General features: G+C 43.3%; 1 protein-coding gene across 1 annotated transcript; it reads left to right on the forward strand.

Moving 5' to 3' along the window:
- The first annotated feature begins 4,051 nt into the window (after nt 1-4,051).
- On the forward strand, nt 4,052-26,417 carry elk3 (ETS transcription factor ELK3). The gene is made up of 5 exons (XM_061252484.1): nt 4,052-4,366; nt 14,751-14,959; nt 16,822-17,607; nt 21,264-21,386; nt 25,206-26,417. Exons 2-5 carry the CDS (start codon nt 14,753-14,755, stop codon nt 25,302-25,304), a joined length of 1,215 nt encoding a protein of 404 aa, XP_061108468.1. The 5' UTR covers nt 4,052-4,366; nt 14,751-14,752; the 3' UTR covers nt 25,305-26,417.
- Nucleotides 26,418-27,223: the final 806 nt, after the last annotated feature.

The following is a 27,223-nucleotide window of genomic DNA, read 5'->3' on the forward strand; positions in this document are numbered from 1 at the left end:
ATTGGACAACCGTAATTCTTATTTGTCACAGCTGAGAATACGCAGCTGTATGACACCTGTTTAAACATGGTTGCCTTCTGCTCTATTTAGCACAGCAAAACAGAGCATTTTGAAGTGAGCATCATGTAGCACTACTGATTTAAATGCATTTTTAAGTCAGAGCTATGCTGCATTGCTGTAAAATAGATTCATCATGTTGTTTCACATTCTTAAATAGTTCGGTCAGACGATATGAGGATGTAGTGCAGTATGAAATATTGTACTATTAAGAGGCCTTAATCTGGAGACTAAAGACACTGCCCTCTTGTGGCTATCTTAAAAATGGACAATGACGTACAAAATATATTGTTGGAAATATCCCCCAAAAAAGTTGGAAAAACAGGTTGGACTTTATACCTCTGAGACCTCTTTGTAGTGTTACAGCTGGAAGCCTCCCACCTGTGTGCAGTGTTTTCTATTTCTGGCGTTGTATTCATGTTACAATTTTGTATATGCCTACTGAAATGTATATGTATATTATGTAGCAAATATGTAAAACAAGAATGTCAATTTCATATGTCTTGAAATGGCACAGTAAATATAATATAAATGTAAGCTACTGGACAGAGTACTTATCAAGAGGTCAGTCTTCTGAGCATTATGAGCAACACAAACCCGAAATGATAACCCAGTCTGGATACCGCATATCTGGATAGTCTGTTTTTCTACAGCAAACATCTGTACTGCCACACACATCCTGGACCAATCTTAACAGGAGAAATACAGATAATTCTACTAAATAGAATAACTGTACCATGACAGGCTGCAGATCTTGTGTATCCTCTTTGGATGTGACAGAAGGATGATCACCTGGGGCAATGGATATGAGATACCTGTAATCACAAGTGAATAAAAATGTTGGCGTTTCTACATGGCAGAATCCCCATTGACCTGCTATCACCATAGTAACTTGACAGGATTGACATAACGTGACCCCTGTGGCTGACAGAGTCCCATGTCCTATCTCCAAATAGGGCTAGGATCTCAATGAGCTGAGCAGGCAGAAATTTAGCCACGTTTCCTTCTCTTTGGGATGATAGAATATGGTCCTTTCTTTCCCCCAAAGCATGTCAAAAGAAATTCACAATTACCCTGCATTATATGTAGGATATACAGTATGTTCACTCTGTTCTATGGTGTATAATTAATGTAATTATAATTAAAACCAACAGAGAACTGAAGGCCTTACCAGTGCAGCTCTAAGGTAGGACTACATTATATATCTAACAGTTAAAAACAGTAATGGCTTGATGTCAACCTTAAGAGAGTCAACCGAATCTGTTGAAATGTCATGAGGTACAGGAAACACGGTGGTTGAGTGCATGTACACTCCTTACAACCGTGTAATATTTTTTTCTGCGAATTTAGTGACACCTAGTGGCCGGTCTTTATTACTGCGCCAGGCTTTTCCCTCCCGCCCACGTAGGCCAAGGGGCATAGTGCACACGGGTTTCCCAACACCTGTATGCCCCCGACCTCAACCCCCTCCCCCATGGGGACCTGGTTCAGGTTGTTTTGGCAGTGACTCCACCACCACGCCCGCCCATCGGTACATGTTCGCTGGCCACTGCGCGTTTGGCGAGGTGACAAGGGAAGGAGAGGCTAAGGCTGCTAGGGGGGTCACACTTCCTGCGACACTGCCCGGTGCACACCCAGGACCTGGAGACACAACCATGGCCTGTAGATTCCCACACACTGGCCTGGCCGGGGGGCGGAAGACTTCAGGACGCGGCACATCATAAATCACCGTGACCACTGTTGCCCTGGGAGGTCGCAAAAACAATAGATGTGGAAAGTATTGCGCCCTGTCGCGCAGATCAGAAAGCGTGTGTTTATGTTGAGTGGCCTTTTATCCTTCTCGCTAGGTCTCCATTCATCGATTGCGTCCCCTTGTAGTGTTTGTTCCACAAGAGAAGTAGCCATTTGGAAAAACAACTAATATTTTGTGGAAAAAGAGCACAGCATTAAAGAAAAAACTATCCCAGATGGAGCCAAAAAAAGCGACAGTTGGTGCGGAATGGCCAGAGCCTGAAACTGTATCCTTATGTGGCATGCACTCCGGATTCTTGATCAGCTTTTGGCAAGAATTCCTTAAGCGCTTAGCCAATCAAGAGGAAAGAGGGTGCAAATTCAGTATTTAAGCTGTCATGTTAAGTGGGAAAAAATGGGTAGAGGCAGCACTATCACCTTTCACTCTTCAAAAGTGAAAGAGAAAATATTTACGTCTCTAATAAACAGAATAACATGCAGGGATTACCCATAAATGTTCAAATACAAAAAGGCATATATAGTTGGAGTCAAAATGTAAATTAGTCTGTTATTAAAAATATATTTAGTTGTGTGAAATTGATTACAGCAGCTAAATAAAAACAGAACTGCATGTTGTACCTCATCATCAAACACGCAATATTCGCCTCTAGTCTGTGTAGACAGAGCATTTCATTGTTAGTAGCATATGAATTATAGTACGTATTGACAATATTGTACAGGAATATTATATGGGAATATAAGATAGTTTTCTGATGCAGCCTGGCATTTAATTTACTGCAAGGACAAAAGGCTGATAATTTGACTATAATGGCCTTAAACTACCAAGTCTGAGACGATCAGGTAAGCAGAAAAGGAGGCAATTCAAGTTTCTTCAATTACTTCAATTTAATGCTTCAGGCCACTAGAAGGCGTAATGTCACAACATGTGATAAACTATAAATTACAGAGTGTAAAGAAATTGTTTAATTTTTATTTCCACTGTTGAAATTACAATAGTAATAGTAGCATTTGAACTACCTAATTTGTATACTATTCACAATGTAATACAGTTGCATTTAAACAATTTGAATGTATCTACTTGCTACGGAAAACATGCTTTCCCTGATATTATCATTTTTATTAACCTGTGTACATGCATGCATGCTTACTATGTTCATCTGAATGTGTGTGTGCATGTGTGTGCATGTGTTTTTGGGCAAACGTGCACAGATTTGAGTGTGTGTGTATGTACGTGTGTGGTGTGCACATGTGTTTGTGTGCATGTAGGTGTACGTCCATATGTGTGTGAGCACGGCAGCGTGTGTGTGTTTGCCTGTGTGTGTTTGAGCGAGTGTGTTTTTCTCTGTGTCCTCACACGGGTACAGCCTGGTCATGTGAGCCCAGATGTTTGCGGGCTCCTGTTTCCTGCCAGCAGGAGGATATCCCTCCAGGAAAACGGAAAGTGGATCCACTCCCAGGAGCACCCCCTCCCCCCTCTCTCTGTGAGCATTGTTGTGAGATGTGCATCTCCACCCTAAAGCTGAGATGGGGAAGAGGAAGATGGAGGATCAGAGCAGTCTATTGAAAAGCTCTTGATTATTACAAATAATTAATCCATGAGTTGTTTGCTGTATTTGCCACCATTTTCTATGAGTGTTCCCAGCCTCCTTTTCCAGAGTGTGGGAATAGGTTAATACATTGGCATCTCCTCATTAATAATGCCTCAGGCCATTATGGCTTTTTGGTAATTGGTAATTCCCTCTTCTGGCTGTGGAAAACAGCCATTAAGTGTGTACAATGCTGTGTTGATTTTTCAATTTTTTAGGCCTAAAAAATTGCTAACAACTAATTCCACTTTGTCACTACCATCAAGTTAGTTAAATTTGAAATATAAAACTTAGATAAACTGTATAACTTTCCGACCTGTCTGCAATTAAACCAACTTAATGCCTCGATATTTTAGCAGTGCTCTATAAAATTGACGAATACAAATTTGTGAGATGCTGTTTTACTTTTACTTTTGGTTCCTTCAGTGTTTTCCGAGCATTAACGTGTGACGCGTGTATAGATCTTAATTTTCCTTCAGCATCTGTTAAACTTATTTCAGCTTCCCAGAGCAAAATGAAAAATATATTTTAAAAAAATATACGCTCTCCGTCTCCAGTCGCCACGCGCTCCGCTGCAAGTGAGGAGGAAGGAACACGAGCTCCTCCCAGCTGTGCTCAACAGGAAGATGGTGACGTCAGCCTGGGGCCGTTCTCGGTGTAGTTACTTACGGTATTACTATGTGTGTTATAATAGCGCAATGTTGGACATCGGCGGGCAGAGGGAGAAGAGGGGAGGAAAAGCCTGTTTACACAGACGGCAAACCGCCTAGGGAATAATGCACGAGAGGAAGTGAGCCGGCTCTGTCTGCCTGCTCCAACTTCCTGCTCAGAAGAAGAAGAAGAAGAAAAAAATCAGGATCCCATTACAGTTCAACAGAGCAGTTTAGACGACAGTAAGCATGGAAAATCAGAGGATTTTAATAAATTATTATTAAAATTAAACGGAAGAAAATCACACACTAGACGCCTGGGTACGTGAAAGCATGTTTTTTCTCTAGCAGTTGTAACTTTTTTTTAAAAAAGAAACGTGTCGCAGATTGAATTGTATATCGTAAAAAAATGTTTTAAAATGGAGATGTGAACTTAAAACGTCTTGGAACTGTGGGATCGCAGTGATCATACTGTATAGACTGTTTTATTATCGACTTGTACACGTTCCATAAGATTATCAGCAACGGCTGTGATTGAAATATGTCCGAGAAAGATGTTTATAATAATTTGTTTCAGTTGAAATAAATGTGCGATACGGACACTGTAACTGTAACTTTTTCGTGTTTCATCTGTTGCCACTCCAATCTGATACATATGTGCATGTTGTGAACGTCAAAATGGAATACTGGGACACTAACGTCAACGAAAATGAAGTCTGCGTTGTTTTGTATAATTACAATCGGACATAACAACAAATATTTGCTTTAAAAGAAACGGTAATCCTCGTGATCGGAGAGAAAATGCGTATATCCCTTTAAAAGCACAAGTAGAGTTTCTGGTTTGTCTGGAAACAGCAAGACTAATTGCCATGCGCTTCCGGTTTGAAGCTGGCAGTAGACAACATCTTGAAAATGAGTCACTGGGGCAAACAAAGAAACTCTTGAGTTATCCAGACTTTCGAAGGTTTTGTGTGCGTTTGAAGTTTTGAATTTCTATCCCTTTGCCCGTGATATTTTACTATTGTTAGTCAAACGAAAGGTAAAAGTTGAGCCGAGATATGTTTTAAGGCGTTTCAGAGTTTTTCATTTTTAAAGGATGCTGTCGTGAGGCGAAGGTAGTTCGCTAAAGCTCGCTGGATTTTCCACTGCTTGCGAACAGGAAAAGAGCAGATTTAGTCATGGCTAAGTAATGTCTGCACACACCAACTAATCTCATTAGGAGTTTCCGTTCCCCCAACACTGAACGTTTTTGTGCGCAGCGCAGCGATACTTTAAACCTTAGAATATGTCAAGGAAACGGCTCGAGATCTTTATTTACAGACAGTCTCACAAAATAGGCGCCTTGTACATGGGCGCAGGGCTTGCCCGATATTGTTTTAAGGTTTAGGTGAAAGGAAGTCTTGATTCTGAAACATGCAAAATAAGAAATTGAAGACTGTAAAACCACCTAAATACAAAGAAAAACAACTTACGTGACAAACAGGACTTTGCGGAGTCCTGCAGCATGCCAGTTTGATGGCTGTCACCCATGTTTGAGTTCATTAACTACTCTACACTGAACTGTACTTTGTAACACACAGTCATATAAAGGCTGTATCTTTACATAGCCATGTGCATTTATTTATTTATTTTTGACATATTACCACTGCTGCTTGGCTGTGTTCGAAAAAAATATTTATAGCAGGCTTGGTTTAGCGTTATAACCTGCCTCTGTGGAATTTGGCAAGTCCGTTTTGCACTTAATATCTGCTTCCTTGTGTGCTTAAGATGAATGTTAAATAGAATAAACAAAGAACAATACGTTTACATCACAAGTCAGCAGCTTCCACGTAATGCATCCGGGCACCTGTCCAGGTGCACTTGGCCACTGGAAGCCATGATGAGGTGACCAAAGATGGGTTTCGAAATGGAAAAATTTTCCAGAGCAGGACATTGCCATGTCTTATCAACAGTAACAAATAGCGCTTCAAACATTTGTTTAAGATTCCCGGAGAAGAGTTAAAAGCAAATGAAGTGGTGATTTTGTTCCAGTAACTGTTGTGGAGGATTTATAAAGTTGTTAATGGGGATTAGGTTAGCAAAGATGACTTGGCATGTTCACCTGTTCTAGTCTCACTGTTATGGTGCTTAGCACCCAGTATCCATGGTAATGTGCTGCACTGCCACCCTTGTTAGTTCTCCTGCAATAGTCTGTTACAGTTGTGTTATTAGTTTGGGCCTTTTGCTTGTAATGTTCTTCAAGTACAGTATACGATCGCAATGACATTTCTCACTTGTATCATTAGCAGACCATTGCATTTTGGTCCAGGTCGTAAGCGCTGCATAATTTCACTGACCAGTAGATGAAACTACTATTTACCATTTAGGTGGTTTAGCTGTTGACAGTGCTCCTGTTTCCTGGTGGCACTGCCCCTGTTTGCACGGAGGACTGTTTATTCTGTAACTGTTTAGAGACTGTTTGGCCTGGGTATGTTGCATGTATACATTCTGAAGAACGCTTATGGGCACATAGGTCACTAATGGCTGCCTCCAGGGCAGGGCTTTCTGTCTCTCGCTCTGTTTCTGCCTCTCTATGTCTGCAGACCTGGAGCTCATCTGACAATGAATCATTTTTATTCTGAGGGATCAAGTTTCTGCAGAGGAAACCAGGTCTAAATATACACAAAGCTGTCTCTGTAAGCAAGAGTAGTACCAGAATTAGTGTACACGTTTGATATAATGTCTATCATTGCAAGCTTACCACCTGCAGTGTAGTCTTTTTGTTAAATGCTAGACTCTGTCGGCAGGTCTTTGGCAAATGACTCCTGATCATTTTTGTTAAGTTATTATTAGGAAGGTTATTATATAAGGATGTCTTGTAAGCAGATGAATCATAGTGATAGTATTCAGCATTAGCTTTTAATTGTGGTTCAACAAGCTTGGCAGGCCGTGGTTTGGCCATCAAGTTCAGATGTGCCTCGGCCTGTATGTTCCCCTAAAACTGCCTTGAAGCTCTTCAGTGACAAACACTCTTTTAGGTAGTAATAATGTTTAACTGTGTAACATTTGTACATCAGTAGGCTATTGGATTCAGACATGCACAAACCTATTTGTTTTTGTTGTAATATTGTGCCAAAAATAATAATTGAGAATGGTTTAAATGTGCATGAGCATAATCGGTTTCTTCTTTAAAAAATGAAAATAATTCCCTTGTGGGTTTTGGGAAAACCTTGGAAGGGAAGATGTTCGGTTGCAGTTTTAATGGCAACACAAAAGCCGAGAGGAAATCGTCCATTTGAGAGAGTCTGTGCGGTCTCTGCATTTCCGATCGTTCCCCGTAGCAGGAATTCCTACCTTTCAGTTGGGGATCGCCTTTTCCCAGGAAGACGCCCTTCGAAGTAGAATTGGAGGAAGTCCTGATTTAGACAGTTTTATAGTTTCTCAACACAGATGCGAAATTTAGCGGATGCTTTGGCAGGAAACAGTTTAGTTTGCTTCTTGTGGAACAAAAAAAAAAAAAAAAGCCCTTCTGCTTTGGCTCTGGATCTTGCTCCCTGAAGTACCATCAACTGGTGGTGCATGATGGGATGTGCCAGGCACCCTGTGGTCAGCTGATTGAGTGGTGAGGTGCTGCAGGAACCAGTAAATAACAGGAGCGTGTACTGTGTTTTATGGGGGGACAGTGAGAGAGTGGGGGAGAAGAGCAGACACTGAGTGAGCTCCCTGTGAATACGATCCTCTCAGTGGGCCTTGGCCTCCTTGGCAGCAGGGCTCAACCCTTCTAACCACATCCTCTTTGTCATCATGAAAACATGCTTGACTAAGGTCCAGTATCTACTCGTGTACCCAGCTCTAGTTCAGACACAGACCTCTGATGTGCTTTTGTGTACGTGAACACGGGCATAGCTAAGAATCCTGGGACCCCTGAAAGAACATTGTTCTGGGCCCCCCATCCTACTGGAGGTTTTGTGGGCCCTCTCTTGCTGTGACCACTCAACAGTTTGTCACTGTTGGCCCCTAAAATCGTCACAATCTTTCACTCCCCTAGTGATGGCCCTCTGTATACACACAGGTACGGTACTGTGCAGAAGTCTTAGGCACCCTAGACTTTATTGTATATATGTTTATTTTTTTGTGTGTGTTAGTATAAAAGAGTGCATTTAAGATTTCCAAAAGATTTTACAGAGACATTTTTGTATTTAATTTTAAAAAGTAACGTATTACTGTAAGCAATTTACTGCATTTTACATAAAAACTTGATCAAGGCTGTCTGAGATCAGAAGCAAGGAGCCAACCAAGTCTGCAGAAAAAGTCTGCGGAAGAACTGTGGCAAGTTCTCCAACATGCTTGGAACAACCTCCCTGCTGATTGTCTTAGCCAACACTGTCCTGCAGTTCTATATCTCAAAGAAGTGATGCAGTTTTAACGCTAAAGGGTGGTCACAAAAAATATTAATTTCAAAATTACTAAAATGTGATGTAAAATGTATAGTATGTTAAATAGGTGCCTAAGACTTTTGCACAGTACTGTATATAATATCCTAAACCTCTAGATCTGTGGCAACTTACCCTGTTCCTGGAGCTCTACTGTCCTCTAGGTTTTCACCTTTGACACAAGCAAAGCACACCTCATTCAATGCTAAGATATTGAGCTGAGTTAGTTGTGCTAAATTGGGGTTGAAATGAAAACCTATGGGAGGGTAGATCTCCAGGAACAGGGTTGGTTACCACTGCTCTAGATTGTCCTTTTTTTGGAACTGTTGTAGATTTACAGTAGGTGCAACATGGATGAATACCGTTATTCTTTTGCCTTCCATGATACAGGCAACATGGTCCAAACCCCATCAAAGAACACTACAGAAATGATAATCAATAATACAGAATAATAATCAATTATTAATTTCCTTAGAATAAGCCAATTTTTGGGACAACTTAAAAGTTTACTGAAGTTTTTGTGACAGCAATATGCCTCAATTCTTTAGTTAAATATGATAAATTAATATATGTGTCTAGGACAAGTATTTGAACACTTTTGTTCAGGGAGTGTCTCCTGTACTCAACACACTTTACAGCACAAACCTACACAAAGGGATTCAAGTTTAGCATGTTTTTGTTTGACCCAGACAGTTCTTGCAATGAACAATATTTTATATATTTTATATAAGCTATACGTTTCTGATGTCCTGCCAGTTCTACAATGGCTAGGATTGGGGTATTCAGGGTTTGTGGCCTAAAGAAAATATACGTCAAGCAACTCCAAAGCAGCATATACAGTGATATGTCTCCCGGAATTGTATTATTCTTCCAAACATTATGTTTGATCTTATATTTGGTCGGCTCTACTTCCTATGGAGCATGCATAGGAAAGAAGTACTGGCTCAATATAAACGGGTGTATTTTCTTATGTGAATAATTGTGAATAAATGCTCTAAAATCCATCTGTTCTTATGAACAGCCTCTGGAAACATAACATCACTGTCCAAACTGCTTTGGAGATACTTGGAAGTGCATTTTCTTGCTTTATCCCACAAACCCACGAATGCCCTTGTACCGGCCATTGTAGCTGGTTATCATAACCTTCCATAAGTATCTAAATTATCCTTGATTGTACATAAAAAAATTATTGGCCCATGAAAAATACACCAAAGCCGAACTAATATAAAAACCAAAGTTAACTATCCCTTTAAGTTAAAGGTATGCTGTATGCTATTTCAGTTCAAATTTTGACATTTAGATTTGTGAGTCTGTCAGACTGATAAATTGGACTGCATCTAGACATAATGTTCTGCAAAATACTGGGGACATGAGGCTGCATGCAGGAACATGACAGAATGAGCAGATCCTGGAGTAGGGGATATCCTCCAGCCAATGAGCTCCTGCCTCTATTCTCGCCCATTAACGTGCGGCGCTCACAAAGCAAAATTACCAGTCAGTGTGCCTGCTGTTCCTCTTCAAGCTCACATATCACTCTGCGACATTATATTTCCCCCGTAATTCAACATGGCCTTCTCCTGAGAGGAGAAGACATTAGGAAGGCCTCTTTTATAACAATTTACAGAAAGAGCATATGCTCCGTATAATATTGAAATCACCAAACCGTACATACGGTGTACTTTGTGTTTTTGACTTATGCATTTTGTGTTGTTTTAGCTCTGTACTCCCAACAGCCTGTGTTTGAAATGAAACGATGAATATGAGGTTAGAGTGCAGACTGTCAGCTTTAATTTAAGGGTATGTACATCCACATGCAGTGATCCATGCAGGAAGTAGCCTACAGACAGAGCTTTTAATACTTGGTGTGTTTGGGGTCATTGTCCTGCTGCAAGGTGTAGTATCGCCCAATGAGCTGTGAGGCATTTGGATGTAGTAGATATAAGATGTTTCTGTACACTGTGGTTCGCATCTTGCATTCCGAGGTTATCCAGGTGTAGTCCTCTCTTTATTTTAGCCTTTGAAACATCTATGCATACATCCTGGAGAGTGTTCTTGATCTGATCGACAGTTGAAAAGGGGCAAGATAACCCAAATTAATAACACCCAATGTTTTGGTTATGTCTCTAATTGGCTTATTCTGATTCTTCCACTCCATGATGGCCTGCTTTACTGGCATTTCTTGTGCATGAACTAATAATACAACGACACACAGCTGGCCAAGAAACAGCTGTTCAGCCAATTGTCCAATTACTTTTGGTCCCCCAAAAGGGTGGGACTATGTATACAGTAGAAAGGACTGCAATTCCTACATGGTCTACCTCATATGGGTGTAAACACCCACAAATGAAGTCATTTTAACCTCTGGAGCACAAAAATTGTGTCACTGTCCAAATATTTACAAACTGCACTGTACAGTTTATTTGGGTTAATTTCTCTTGGTCTGGAAAGCCTCAACTGACCATGCTTGAACATTGACCCTCCTTACTGAAGGAGCGGTTCTTATGTCCTCATCTAATTTCACATACATATCTCCTCTGCAGCACCACGTAACAAGTGCTCTGTGAAGAGGACAGAATTGTCACGGCACTGGCGATGCCCGCGCGGGGCTGAGAGTAGTGTGTAAATACTCCATTGTGTCCACCTGACTACGATGGAGCAGTGCTGTGCCTTTGAGCAGAGTACTTAACCTGAATTGCTTTAATAAACATGAAGCTGTTTAAATACACAATCCCAGAGTCAATAAATAAATACGGAGCTTGGATGTTTAGGTCTGGTGGGTAAATATATGACAATGATGTTGGACGGCTCCTGGAAGATCGCGGTCTCCGATCGGCTGCGGCTACTGCACCCTCCCGCCTTTGGCCCGGCCCGTTTCCTGTAAAGCCGGGGGCCTGGCGGACCGCAGAATATTTCTGGCTGGAGCCGTTCGTCCTCCCCGTCTTTTTTTTCACCACGCTACACCCCTCGGACGGGGTTTGGCGGCGAGCCCAACCTTGACTGCTAACCCGTGAAAGCACCTACCCCCGTCCCGTCCTCTTCAGAACAGGCCCCGGAGCACAGGCCTCAGGAAGGGACCGGTTCCTGCGGAAACGCCGTCCCGCCCCGGGTCCAGCAGTTCCTCTCTGGGGCACAATCCCATGCCCGGAGCCAGCCAGCGCACCTCAGGGTCCAAACGTCCCACCCGCCAACGTCAAGAGTCAGGAGCCTTTTTGATGGCTGTAATTTGATACTCTTGAATAGAAGCCGAACAAAGCCCCTAATGTCTCCTAAAAACCCTGGAGCGATATTCTGCATGAAACAGTCCAATCATTTCACAGTCCAACACGAAACTAATAACCTCATAAAAATTTATTCTAAATAAATCAGTTTTTGATCTCTTCACATGAATTAATAAACTTTTTAAATGATTTATTGCGATATATACAAAGGTCCAAGGCTATATTCTGGATGATACACTGAGAGTATCCACCTTGCTCATTAACCATCTCAAAGCCAAGGCTAGTGATATATAGCTTACTTTAGTTTTTTTCTCTGGTAAATTTTTATTGTGTTAATGGTGGCCTATTTATGTGTATTTAACAAACCACTTGGGACCCAGAGAAAGAGAACTAAACACACTGCACAGGAAGCCAAACAGAGAGTTGTAGAAAGAGAGGGCAGTGGTTGCAAGAGGTGTGACAACGCAACATGGAATTTGCAGGGGCGTAACTTTTAAGTTCTTAACTATCAGGTACTACACCCACCTAATCTAAATCGGAAAACAACTCACCCTTACAAATGTCAAAACTGAAGGCTCCCAAGTTGTCTGGAGCATGGTTTTCGATAGAAAAAAACACTTGGCATGACATTTTATTCTTTTTCGAAGATCAACAGCCTCAGGAATGCCCTCGTTCATGAAGGGTGCTTTCGCTGCTCTCTTATCTTCTCCGTGGGCTGCGGGCCAAAACGTGAGCGGGAGTGCGTACTTGACTGTTTTGGTTGGTTACGGTAGGTTGACTCAGGGCTCTGGAGGCTGTGCTGGTCCTCTCCGACCGCAGAAGCTGCAGAACGGAGGTCATTATTCATTATTCATCAGGGCGCTACGGTCTGGCCTTCATCTGCTGGTCAAACATTCTCCCAGGCCACAGGAAATGCTCTGTAAACAGACGGCTCTGTTTGCTGCTCAATTTCTCCAGCTCGTACTGTGTTTCTAATGCACAATGTGGGCATTGACTGTCGTGTTAGATGTGCAACACACTCCAGTGAAGCGCATAAAAATCATTACACATTTTTATCGCACAACATTATCATGTACAGGAGGACCAGTCATGTAACATTTTTGGGAAAATGAGGGCAGATAAGTCAGAAGTGGGTGTAGTAGGTGACGGTGGATGTACATATGTACACAAGCATCAACAGGAGAACATTTAAAAGACAGACTCCTGTGAAAGAAGCACATTTTCATTCACAGCATTAGTTACCACTGGAACCAAAATTCACTATAATAATCAGTAATGACTGAATAAACACCTTTGAAATAGAATGTACATGATCAAAGTAGATGAAGGCCTGTAGCGTAGTGGTTAAGGCAAATGACTGGGACACGCAAGGTTGGTGGTTCTAGTCCCAGTGTAGCCACACAGGACAATAAGATCTGTGCAGCCATTGAGCCCTTGAGCAAGGCCCTTAACCCTGCATTGCTCCAGGGGAAGATTGTCTCCTGCTTAGTCTAATCGACTGTACGTCGTTTGGATAAGAGCATCTGCCAAATGCCAATAATGTAAAATTAATCAGTAGCTTAATTTTTTGGGGGGGGCTTGGTGGCTTTTAATAGCTGATTCCTCTTACTGGTTAAACAAAGGACTTTAAAAGAGTACTAAGTGCCATTGTGGCTAATCCTTCACATTAAGACCGATGAAGTGAGATTCATGTGTATGTTACTACATCATGGCTTCGTGCCACATTCCGCTCTGTCTGTGGGCCACTCACATTACAGTATATCTTTAGGGAGTTGTTGATCAGTCCTGATACAGGACTATATCTCACGTCACCTTCCTCTGCTGGGTGGCTATACTGCATTGAAAACTGCCAAACTGTCCTTTACTGGGTTGACCACACGATCAGGCTCCAGGATGGACTGGTTTCTTGGCTGTTCTGCTAATGTGTGACAGAAACACAACAGTAATTTCTACATAATGGGTGCAGGACCAATTCAGAGACTCTCCCAGAGGTAGAGATGCATCTACTGTCCAGCTGTTGCTTTTCATTTTCCAAAAGAAACAAAAATAAATTTGAAAGATGTTTCTGGGTGTGTCTTGATACCTGACGTACCCTGGCCCTGCCTCACACTGCAGTCGCTCTTGGCCTCAGACACACCTGTGCTGCTGTACATTTCTCACTGGGAAATTAATGTCTGCTGACCTCTTTCTCCTAGTATATCCAGTCTAACTGTAATTAAATAGACTAATGGGGTCCACAAGTAGCAGCATAAAGATGGTGTAGACCAAGATATCACCTCTCATCCAGCTGTCTCGTCAGTGCCCATCCTGACCTGATTGAATCAGAGGCTACCTTATTTTGCTGCTATTGATTTTAATTAGTGTATTAGATAGTCGTTCTGGAGTTAGGGTGGCCTTGTGGGATATGAAATTATCCTGGAAATGGCACAGGCTGACGTAATCACTTTCAGTCTAATAATGATAATGAAGATGATGTCATTGCAGTGCAGTGAAGGGTATCTGTCTTTGATTCCTGCTGCATTGTTCTGTAGGCCATCTTAGGTCAGTGATAATGTTGATTACCTGTGGCACTCTCTTTTTATTCATGGTGTGGGCTTTCTCTAATGTACTCATTGATGAATTGAGGCCAATTACCAGCTCACGTTTATGATTGTGGAGACTTGGCATTGATATCCATGGCGAGTGTGGTTATAAGGACGTTAAAAATGTTTTATGGTGGAAACAGACCCTTTAAGTCTATCTAGGCTCATAATTTTGACTACTGTCTAGAGCATGGGTAATCAAATCTGGCCCTCAAATCCAAATCCAAATGTATTTTTTTCCATGTACTGAAGAATTAGTGCCCCTGATTGTACAGGCTGTCTTCACAACTGACTCCCAGGTAAAGGGAGGGTGGAAAACCCGCAGTTCTCGGCCCTTACGGACCATGAGCTCATAATCTCTGGTCTAGGGATACTCTACCTCTGTGTCATGCCAGTTCGTGAACATCCCAAAGAGCTTATTCTACATAACCTGGGCACCTTCTCCGTGTATTGACTGATATATGATATGCCGTGTTGGCTTGTGTTGATGCAGGTATGGAGAGTGCCATCACACTGTGGCAGTTCCTGCTGCAACTCCTCCTGGACCAGAACCACAAACACCTGATCTGCTGGACCTCCAACGATGGGGAGTTCAAGCTGCTCAAATCCGAGGAGGTGGCCAAGCTGTGGGGCCTACGCAAGAATAAGACCAACATGAACTACGACAAGCTCAGCAGAGCCCTGCGCTACTACTATGACAAGGTAAGCCAGCCAGGCTCGAGATTCGCCCGAGTCCAAGGTGCCGAATGATTTCACAGATAAATAAGGGTCATGGGGCGACATTGGCTCAGGCGGTAAGAGCAGTTGTTTGGCAGGCGGAGGGTTGCCAGATCGATCCCGCCCTGGGTGTGTAGAAGTGTCCCTGAGCAAGACACCTAACCCCCAAATGCTCCTGACGAGCTGGTTAGTGCCTTGCATGGCAGCCAATCGCCATTGGTGTGTGAGTCATAGTGAGTTTGTGTGTATGAATGGGTGAATGAGAAGCAATTGTACAGCGCTTTGGATAAAGGCACTATATAAATGCCACCCTTTTACCATTTACCATTCATGGTAACCTGCTACAAAGCCATGGCTTTACTGCACCTCACTGTGCTCCACAGGTGAACTAGCCGAGCTACACCCGCTACATAAGCACAAACTTTACACTGACATTGCACTGACTTGAACTGTATGATTACTTGCATTAGCCGCAATGGAAATCAATGCACTGACACGTATTGCTTTAAATTGATATGTTCTGTAATTATGGGCCGGACCATGGGTTGGCAGCTCTGGAATTTTTCAATGGACTGAATTTTCCCTTGTGTGCTTGGCCCGCTTGGCTTGAAGCTGTCTGGCACAGGTTGGCTAATTAAAATGTAAAGGTACCATTTTACTGCATATTGAATGGATGACTTCAGAATGACCTGTTATTTATTGTGACCATGTGGGGCTTTAGGATTTTGCCATGGCCCCTACTGTAGTTTACCCTGGTTTTACCATTTTTTTATTAGAACATATAAAGTTCAGTATCACTATTTCTAAGTTCTTACTGTATATACATTTTTACCTATATGAATAATAACGGTCTTCACTCTCCCAACATAAACTAACCATTAAAAAAAGTAATTAGTGCACTGTAACAGCAATTACAAAACATTGTACAGGTGGCATGTCCTAATGCAGTTGAATATATGCACATTCACATATTCATTCACATATTCACATGTAAAAGAGATAAGCATCTCAACCGGGCTCACCTGGTTAAATAAAGGAGAAATACATTTTAAAAAATCACACTTCCATCATGTGGAAGGTGCAGGCCTATTTTTGTAATCTGATTGCCATTGACGTCGGCATCCTCCCCCTCATCCTCACCCTTCGCTTTTCTGAGCTGAAGTAAGCTCATTTTTTCACTACAAACTCCGCTGTTCCTCTTTTTAGTAGACAAACAGGCCCAGCTGCGGTTTGACTTCTGCTTTTCTCACATGAAAGTCAAAGATTATTGTAGTGGCAGAACTTGTCATGAGCACGTGTCTCACGGTTATAGAAGGATAGCTGTAGATGTGGGCAGTGAATAAAAAAAGGTAACTGTCAGAGTGACGTCATTTCATAGGGTGTTGGGTCTTCATTTGTGGGTAAAAGGGCATCACCTGTTTATGAAAACTCAAGCAACACTTTAATTGTTGGAAGTGGAAAATGTTGTTTTTGGTCCAGAACAGCCCATAAATGCTTGAATGGGTTAATCTTGTTACTGAGAACACTGTGACATATGGATAAGGTCAGGGCCTAGTTCCTCCATTTTGTGACCATTTGTGCTCTGCGACTGGGGGTCTGTTGGCATAGGCCTTGACCGACATATCCAGTCAAATACCAGCCACAAAATCCATATACTGTGGATACCTAATACGAATCAATACTTCTTTACTGACAGTGTTGTGCATCCTCATCTTTAATTACATGAAAAATAATCGTTTAAAACATATTTTTACGTAAATCTCGACTGTTAGTGCTCAAGATTCATTTGAATACGATGAAGCTAATCCAGTTGTGTGTGTTTTCCCTCCCCGTTTTCTCATTTCCAGAACATCATCAAGAAGGTGATTGGTCAGAAGTTCGTGTACAAGTTCGTGTCGTTCCCAGACATCCTGAAGATGGACCCCCAGGCGGTGGAGATGGGGCGGGACGGGGCCGGGGCCCTGCTCCAGGAGGCCGAGTCCCTGGGCCCGGAGGGCGAGGATGAGGACGCGTCCAAACTGCCGCTGTCGGCCCTGCGTAACGCAGCCTGCCGCAATGACTACATCCACTCGGGCCTGTACTCGTCCTTCACCGTCAGCTCCCTGCGCAACCAGCAGCACCTGCTGCGCGCCATCAAGGTGGAGAAGGAGCGCACGGAGAGAGAGGACGAGGCGCGCACCGTCATCCGCTTCGTGGCCAACCGGTCGGAGAAGAGCGGGACGCTGCCGGTGGTGTCCCTGCCCTCCTCCCCACCCGCCTCGTCCGCGGGCGACGTCTTCTTTACCTCCAGACCGTCGCCGTCGCGGCGCCCGTCCTCGTCCTGCTCCCCCTCCTCCTCCTGCAGCCCGACCTTCGACCCCGGCCGCGGGCGGAGCCCGGAGGACGCGGACGACTCGGACCAGTGCGCCCAGCCGCTCAACCTGTCGGCGGGGCACAGGGACCGCGTCTCTCACCCGCCGGAGAAGAGGGGCTCCGGCGGCGGCAGCGGGAATCCCGCCAAAACCAAGAAGCCGAAGGGCCTGGAGATCTCCGCCCCGTCCCTGCTGCTGTCGGCCAGCGACATCGGCTCCATCGCACTCAACAGCCCAGCACTGCCCTCGGGGTCCCTCACCCCCGCCTTCTTCACTGCACAGGTCAGCCTCACACTGCCCTCTCCTTCTCCTATTAACCCCCCTTCCACTGCAGGAACATTTTCCAGATCTCAGGAGCTAAAGCCCCTTTTCTGTCAGAGGAACCAGGGTAATTTGGTCCCTGCCCACCCTATTTAGTCCCTTCTCTTGAGGTCGTACTTTTCTAAGGTCTGTAAACTACTGGGGTGGAGCTTGCAGTACTGAACATCGCTGATTGGTCAAACACAATAGTTGTGAGAATCGCCAAGCAGACTGTAAACGTCATTTTTAAATACCACCAGCAGAAAAACATTTAGCCGGAGCTAGAGGTCAAGCGAAATAAAAATGAAAAATGACAGACAAAAATGTGGACCAATGATACCGTCCAAGCTATGGACAATGTGCTAAACAGTGCTAGGAAAAGACCATGCGCGTAGAAATGTACACTCTCAATTAACTGCTTACTTTCAACACATTGTGTCAAAGGTACAAAGGGAGACTTTTTAAACAGACTTGTTTGGAGAGTGTAACCATATAGTTTTCCCCCCATGATTTCCTTCTACTTTGCATAATCTTCACGGTTCGGTACGGTGGGAAAGTAAACAGAAATGTGCTCCAGTAACCATTTTAGACCACAGTGTTGATAGTTCCTGCTAGCTTTTAGTTGCTACAACAGGAAAAGGGGCTATTCCCAATGCACAGGTGAGCTCCACACCTGTCACCCACCTGTCAGTCTCAATGCACAGGTGAGCTCCACACCTATCTCCCACCTGCTGCTCTCACTGTAGAGCTGTTTTACCTGTCCATTTCACTGCACAGGCAAGTCTACTACTGCTATCTCACATGGATGTTTGCTGTGTGACCCGTTTCTTATGTCAAGTATTTGCTCTCAACTGTCATATAATACACGTGAGAATTTTTTGTTTTTGACAATTGTAAACATTGGACTAACTGCACCATGGCGTACCAGATATGAATGAAAACTGGCCAACAGTCCAATACTTCAGTCTTAGGTTCCCAATTTCATATCAACCAATCTGGATAATTCTCCACAATCACATAGGGGGGTGCTGGAACATCGGTCACACAATTCTCCAAAATAGGAAAAATTCCTCAGAACTTTAGGCCTTTACTTAACAGGTCTACCCTAAACCTTTGTACTGAAGGCCGGAGGATTTCTGCAAAGTTCCACAAACACATCTCTGCCAAAAATATTATGAAGAAATGTGATTCCCCCTGTACCCCTCATTTCTGAAGGAGATGTACAGTCAGTTCACCACGTTCACCAAGTTTTCTTTGTGGAAACCACTCTCAACACTCGATCAGATAACTGCCTGCCTTTGCGGTGGCTAGAGCTGTGTACTTACTCCCCTAAGGTTCTGAGCGACACCGATTGGTGGGAAATGGAGATGATGTCACTGTGGCTGAGGCAGGTAGTAAATGTGTTTAACATTAACATGATTGCAGGAAGGAACTAAGAATAGCTGCAGATTTAAGCACCATTCCAACTGAGGGGACGGGGAACAGGGGGTTTTTGGTGGGCCACAACCTTATTTTTGTAAACTGATGACATTTCTTCCCGTTTCCCATTTGTTTTGTGGCCCCTTTATTTGTGGAGTTGAAAGTCTCAGGAATTCTTAATGGTTTTTAGTGATTTTTACTTGGTGTTTTGCCTCCCTGTGTGAAACTCACTTCCAAGCGCTGGAAATTCTCCAGCCCAATGATTTCATGCTCCCACAAGCGCAGCTTTATTACCAGGGACCGGCATAAGTCTGCTATCACAGAAAGGACTGCAAAAAAATATTGAATTGGGAAGTCATATTTTTCCATTCTTAGATGTAGTTTAATAGCACATTTACTTTATTTGAAGGTGCGTCCTAATTTAAGTACACACATGCACAGACAGACACTCCCACAAGAATTTAAGTCAGACCAAATGTTAAATTGTATTTGTTGAATCTGACATGCTTGCCACCATTTTGAAAACTGAAATACAACTTCCACATTCTGGATCATTGAAGAATTCACAATACTTTAAAAATGTTAAATATTTCCTTAAAACCAGTGAAACACTTGGTAAAGGTGCTCCCTGAAAGTGCAGACTAAGGCCTATAGCTCAGAAACTCCCTCTCCCTCATCCACCAGAGACAAGCAGACAAAAACAAGGAAAACCCCAGTCATCACATGAATTGCCCTTGTAATATTTTTAAACAACCTGAAAGTGACTTGTTCCTTTAACAAGTGCAGTATTTATGTGAGAAAATGATGCAGATCGTATGTGGCAATATATATTACAAGGTAAAGGCACACTTTAATGTGATTTAGTCCAGATTATGAGATCAGCAGAACCTTTTGCTAACAGGGTCGAGCATGAATCATGTGGAAGAGTGCACATCTTGAGTTCAAAAGCGAAATGTAAGGCCCTGAAATCTTCCTTAAGACTGGGGTGTAAGGCGAAGAGTCCATAAGCAATGCCATATGCTCTTAATCCTGTGAATTCAGAATGGGGGGGACTTGGTCCCACACTAACAAAAGCCCACTTCATTTGTGTGACATGCGAACCGGGGGGGCCAGGGGTGGGAGAGCGAGAGCGAGAGTGAGAGAGAGAGAGAGAACAAGGTAGAAAGAGGGAAGTGAAAGAGAAAAGGCAAGAAAGAGAAAGAAAGAGAGTGAGTAATTCATGTCATATGTTCCTCTCCCAACCTGACAGTGGGTTTCTAAGGTTCCCAAATCACTGGATGGTTACCCAAATCACCCTGCCATGACCCTCCTAGAATTCTTCTGGGGTTGAAACCTTGTGCTGTCCCCGTTAAAGCTTAGAAAAGAGAGAGAGAGAAAGTGTGTCTGTGTGTGTGTGTGTGTGTGTGTGTGTGGAATCCAGTACTATCCACACCGATGCACAGATTCTGAGACACACCCTTGAGAGAAACCACAGTACTGAATGTACCGAATCAGGGGGAGAAACCTCACTCTTGAACATTGACACAGGCAGGAAACAGTTTTGGACACAAAAAACCCATTCACCCATGGCTCAGTTCTCATCTTACCGTGTGTTATGTGGCAAGATCCACTGAAAGGTTACACACACAGCTGTGTCGTAACAGAACAGATGACTTGTGTCTGCAGAGCTAGTGACCAGCAGGTAACCTTACTGTCCTCAGACAGACCTCGATTTCCGAGTCAAATCTACAGCTCCTATCAAATTCCAATCTACGGTTATAGTTCACCACTGTAGACAGCAGTAATGCTGCCAAAACCTTTCCACAGAATAAGCACACACAGTCTATCATTGATTACCAAGGGTGAAGTTATCCGGCTAACTCCGTAATCCTGCTTTGTGGAACAGGTACAGTGTATGGGGTGATCTGGATGGGCATCTTGAAAACTGTGGGTTTTCAAGACCAGGCTTGATACAGTGCTTGCTAATATTTCGCTTTTAGGCAAATTAAGCAGTACGTACACTTTAGTGGTAGGAAAAGGCGAGCACTGCTGGGCTGAATGGCCTGTGCTTGCCATAGTGTTATGTTGTTATCTCATCATGTTTAGGAGATAACTTAATTCCCTCCGCATCATCATCTCCTCAGTACATGTGTGCAATTGACTGTGGTTATGTTATGTTGTTCTGTACCTTCAGTGTAGGAGGTTTGGTGAAACTGATCTTGCATTGCCCCTTCCTCCAGACTCCCTCAGGGCTGCTCCTGGCCCCCAGCCCCCTGCTGTCCGGAATCCACTTCTGGAGCAGTTTGAGCCCCGTCGCCCCCCTGAGTCCCGCCCGGCTGCAGGGACACAGCTCCCTATTCCAGGTACGGAGCGGAGGGGGCGGGAGGGATTTGGGAATGTTGACCGATACTTGTCCCAAAGCGTACATCCTCAGCAGGTCTTACACTTGGCATGAGATCTCCAAGAGCAAGGACATAATCTGGAGGGCTTTTGGCATTGTTTTATTTCACAAGGCGTTAATCACCTAGTATTTACTGGGTAAATACCAGCTACTTCTGTAATTGTTAGGTAACTATTTTGATTTCAGAGGTGAAACAATACCTCTGAAATCAAAATACTTACCTAATCATTACATATAAGCAGCTGGTATTCACCCGTAATGTTTTTAAAAATTAGGATTTAAGGTCTCATTTATTTCCTGACTTTAGTATTTCCTTAAGGGTTAAGGCACACAACATATAAAATCTATTCATTAGATTAAAGAAAATACTAAGCTGTTTCCCACATTTGCGATCTGAATATTGCCATGGTGATAATAAGCAGCCTAAAAGCCTGCCTCTGTATAGCCCCGAGTCTTACAGTTGCTTAGAAACTATAAATATAAAAAAATCTAATGCATTTAAAATATGCAATGGCCGATAAAGAACAAAGAAAGCAAGGATTCAGTTGGACAGAGTAGGAGAAGCTTTTGAAACGCGGTGAACCACCCGGCACACGGTTGACATGTGGACTCGAAACACATCACTTATTGCAGACTGAAATGATCCAGAGGCAAAAAACCTCAAGGCAATCATAAGTTGGATCACTGCCGGGAGAGCAAAGCTCGGTTTGGTTTGGTGGTCCAGTGCTAGTTTAGAATTATAAATTCACCATCTGTCAAAACGATAATCCATGATTAATTGTTCGTCAGTTAATGTGTCCAAATGATTTTTCTACTTTTTTCGGGACACATTCATCCTCCTCGCCAATGAACATGAACTCAGCCATCTTTGAAATGTGGTTTAGGTCGAGTTGAAGGTATCTTCATTTAAGTTTTTATCCTTAATTGCTCAAGCCCTGAATTCAAGGTAAGGAGGAAATCTTAAAGGTACAATAGGTAATTTCGGACTTCTAACGGTCAAGAGAGGAATTGCAGCAACAAACACCTTCAACCCACAACACTGTTTATCCCTCCCCCTGTAAATGCACTGACATTGAAACGCAATTAGAACCAATTTTCAACCAATGAGCTTGAATTATTGTACAGATATACAATGTTTTGATACAGTGCAGGCCCGTCAACTGCATATTTTTAAACCCAAATTTAAGGACTATAAACACAGGCAGAGGGTGAGTCAACATGTCAGTGAGCCTTTTTCAATGATAGGAAGGGATTTACAATGGTCTTGTAACAATGTTTGAACACAAAAATCTTACCTTTTGTACCTTTAAGTTAACTTTTAAGGAAAATCTCAACTTAAGATGCTTTTTGCAACAAGCCACTGGTAATTAATGGCCTGCAAAATCAACACCACCGTGCTGGTTGAGTGAACCCTTCTGAAGATGGCCTTGCACAGTCCATTTGGTTAATGGGGCAGCACACTTGGCAATTGAGAGTTTGCAGGCTGTGTTTTGTACAGTCAAGGTCTGAAGCCACAGGTGATTTGACTACACAGACAGTGGCATATGAGACTTGAGTGTGCCTGTAAATGGTAGAGTACAAGCTGTGTGTCTCAGTAAATGGTAGTGTACAGTAGACTGTGTGTGTGTGTGTGTCAGTAAATGGTAGTGTACAGTAGACTGTGTGTGTGTCAGTAAATGGTAGTGTACAGTAGACTGTGTGTGTGTGTGTCAGTAAATGGTAGTGTACAGTAGACTGTGTGTGTGTCAGTAAGTGGTAGAGTCCAGTACAGACTGTGTGTGTGTGTGTGTGTGTGTGTGTGTCAGTAAATGGTAGAGTCCAGTACAGACTGGGTGTGTGTGTGTGTGTGTGTGTGTCAGTAAATGGTAGTGTACAGTAGACTGTGTGTGTCAGTAAATGGTAGAGTCCAGTAGACTGGGTGTGTGTGTGTCAGTAAATGGTAGTGTACAGTGGACTGTGTGTGTGTGTGTGTCAGTAAGTGGTAGAGTCCAGTGCAGACTGGGTGTGTGTGTGTCAGTAAATGGTAGTGTACAGTAGACTGTGTGTGTCAGTAAATGGTAGAGTCCAGTACAGACTGTGTGTGTGTCAGTAAATGGTAGAGTCCAGTACAGACTGTGTGCGTGTCAGTAAATGGTAGAGTCCAGTACAGACTGTGTGCGTGTCAGTAAATGGTAGAGTCCAGTACAGACTGTGTGTGTGTCAGTAAATGGTAGAGTCCAGTACAGACTGGGGGTGTGTGTGTGTGTGTGTGTGTGTCGGTGACGGGAACAGTGCACATACAGCGGCTGGCTCCAGGAAGGGCCCTGTTGTTTCTGTGGGTGCTGCGCTCTCTCAGTAACGGTGTCAGGTTTCTGCGCTCATGTCAGATGAGAGGGAAATCCTGTGGATACTTCCTGTTGAAGCCCAGGGGAGGTCGTCTGAAAAGCATGGGCGGGGTCCAGTAGGGGGGGGGAGGGGGGTGTATCCTGTTTCTTATTTACGTTCCTCACCCTGTACTCTTTAACGAGTGTACTGGAAAGGTTCTTTTGGCACTGAAACAGAGAATTCTCCTTTTAATCTACCTCTCACATTGATGCCAATATTGAAAAAAATGAAAAAATGAGCAAGAGGAACAGTGCAGGAAACTGTAACCATAGCAACCGAGCCAGAACAGCAAGAGCAGTGACGGCTTTCCCTCAGCTCGTAACGTCCATTACAGACTCGGCACGAGACCATTACAACATCTGCTCTGTCGTAAGGGGAGCGGATCGAGTCAGCAGTCGAGTAGTGAATTTAAGAAGCTTGGCACGTGTTTTGCGTGACACGGTGCAGTGAGCTACCCTGCTACGGTTAAAAACAGGTAAAACTGCAGACTGCGAGCTTCCCCTTTTGCGAAAGTCGAGTTAGTCACTGGGTTCCGTTCAGTCATGTGACTTCCTGTTGCAACAGACGGTCCAGCGGGTCAGACAAAGCCGAGATCCGATTTCATATGAATCAGACCCCTGAAATAAGTCATCGCCGAACAACAGACGACAGAGCTCAGCTGACTAAACTGGTCAGAAACATGCAAGATGTTTGAGTAATTGCCCTCAACTCCCTCCAGAATGGGGACTGCTAGCACAATAAGAGGAAATATTGGGAGGCAAAATGGCTGCCTTTTTAGATTTTCAGATTTCAGATCTTCCTTGGTATACAACACTCTATCAAATACATCCCCATTTCCTCTGAATTTACAAAAGTTCCGCCTCTTGGCTTTTAGCCTTTCTGTCCCCACAATTTGCACAGCAAACAGGACCCTGAAAGAGCTGTGTCCACCCCTTAAGTACAGGGTGGAAGGAAGACGTCCTTCATTATTCTTGCGAAGGAACAGCTGTTCCTTTAGTAAATGTGAAATCTTAAAGCTGCAGATAAATTGCTGGAGCATGTCACATTGACTTTTTGTGCGGTTTAAATCAAGTGCTGAACCTTCATTACCTTTGTTAATTGAAATGGCTTTTTAAAAAATTCATATTTAGACAAACCTAAACATTTGTGTCTGCACTTGGTAAGCGGGTCCATGAGAGTGTCCGCTTTGAAAATAAACTGCAGATGTTTCCGTTCTGGTTTGGAGAGGGAAAAATACAACTTCCTGAGCAGGGAAAAACTGTTGAGCTGGGCTGATAACCCCCGGTTGGCCTGCAGTGGCAGGTCATGCCATACGGATCAGGTTTCTCACATAAGAAAGGCACTTTTCAGCCAGCGAACTTCACGTCACTGCTGTCTGTGGATCTCACCTTGGTGTCCTGTCGTTGTGTGTCCGCAGTTCCCCACCTTACTCAACGGACACATTCCTGTCCCCATCCCGAACCTGGACGGGTCCTCCTCACCCCTACTGCTGTCCTCCAGTGTGCAGAAGTCCTGATTCTGGTGTCCCAAAACCCAGCAAGGCGGCCCAACCATCGCCTTCCAGACGACGGCCCCAAATGTTATCCACCCCCCTTCCCCACCACTGCCACCAATACCATCAACAGGGACAGCGTCAGCCATTTTGTTTCCTTCACATCAGAAACCCACGTTCAGCTTCCAGTGCTGCACACCTGGACTCGTATACATAGATTGTACATACAATATTTGAGGTCTTTTTTTCTTTTTTTTTGGAGACTCTTCAGCAATGTTACTCATCTCAATGCTCCCCACCCCCCAAGAAAACACAAATTCAAGTCGAGTGTTAAACACTCCCCGAGTTCTCGGTGCTGTTCTCCTTCCAGGAGGTCCTCCTCACCCAGCGGGACACCACACACAGGCCTGGTGTCCAAATACTGGGCCAGCAGAAAGGGATTCATCCTGTTTCCTGCACTGTTGGTACAGAGGCGGCCATCTTTGTTGGCAGTGTTGTACACCAAAGGCTTGTGTGCTTCACTGTCGCTTAGATTCATATTTTATACAATTTCAACTTGAAAACTAGAGAATAGCATCCACATTGCACATGGTTTCACATCACAACACACTGATTTCTATAAAACCCAGTCCAACAATAGTTTTATGACTGGGATACCGGACATGTTTTTTTCATTTTCAAGGTTTTTCTTTTTATGGTTTCACTGAATGTGATGTACAATATTATGGCCAGAGAGAACCATCACTGAACTAGGCGTCAGTTATTTCTTTTCATAAATTTTTTTTTTTTTTATAACTCCATCAGAGGCTGTGAATCTGGTTGTTTTTAGTGTTTGTATTGTATTATAATTGTATTGTATGCACTGTGCTTTACCGTTAGTACCGGCTGTGCCTTCTCAAATGTAAGAATTATGTATTATTTTCCAGCTTTAAGAAGAAAAAAAAAAAAAAACCTTTCAAGGACGAAATTCCAATATAATATTGCAAAAAAGCTTATAATAGCTTTTTAATTATTTTTTCATAAAGGAATTGAACAAATGTATTCTCATATTAATTTTATATTTGTACTTTTTAAGAGTCTAGAAAATATGCCTAATGTGGTTTTAAATAAACTTGAAGCATTGAATGCTGCATAATACTCTACCTGTCATGTGTTTGTTATGGAAGTCCAGTTCAATATAAACTTCACACTCATGGGCTATACAAAATTTTGATTTTACCTATTTGTTCTGGTCAGCAGAACTGATTCACCCCAGACCGTAATTGGGAAGCATGGATACAGCACTTCACAAATAAGCTAGATGTTCTCAATTTTCTAAAATATCTCTAATAATGGTTAAACCCAGGTCACTGATGGATGGTGTAATTCGCACACATGGAGATTGACAGTGATGATGTACAAATCAAATCAAAGCAGATTCCATGCAGGGTTCAGATCCTACTGCTTTGCTTGTAGCCGGGGGAAACAAATCTGCATTTCTTCAATGATACCCAGTTAAATGGGCTGAATTTACACACATAGAATCAGCAAAGTTGAAGTGATCCACGTTATGAATGTGTTACCCTTGGACTATGTTACTCAGCATGGACATCTAAGCAAATCACTAATATTAAGACCTTGTCTGGATCCAAAGGTTTTTACACTTTATACCACCTTCCCAGTATAATGGACTCTACCTGATAGAGCAGGGTAACATTTGGAGGTTTGCGTTCGCCTCTAATGAACCATAAAAGTCGCAGTAATGGGGCTTCACACAAAGATACTTCTGGCTCGATCCTCTCCCACCAGCTCGCCCTCCCACGCGCTCAACTCCAGTTCACCGCTGTGATGGGAAAATAACCCTCCATCAACCCCGGTGCGGAGGCAGCCGCCATGAAGCGGAATCGCTGACTCACCCCAACTGCACTGTCCTCCATAGCAAACCCCTACAATCGGCTCCAATC

The sequence above is a fragment of the Conger conger genome, chromosome 8 (genome assembly GCF_963514075.1).
Source record: "Conger conger chromosome 8, fConCon1.1, whole genome shotgun sequence".
Taxonomy (NCBI): domain Eukaryota; kingdom Metazoa; phylum Chordata; class Actinopteri; order Anguilliformes; family Congridae; genus Conger; species Conger conger.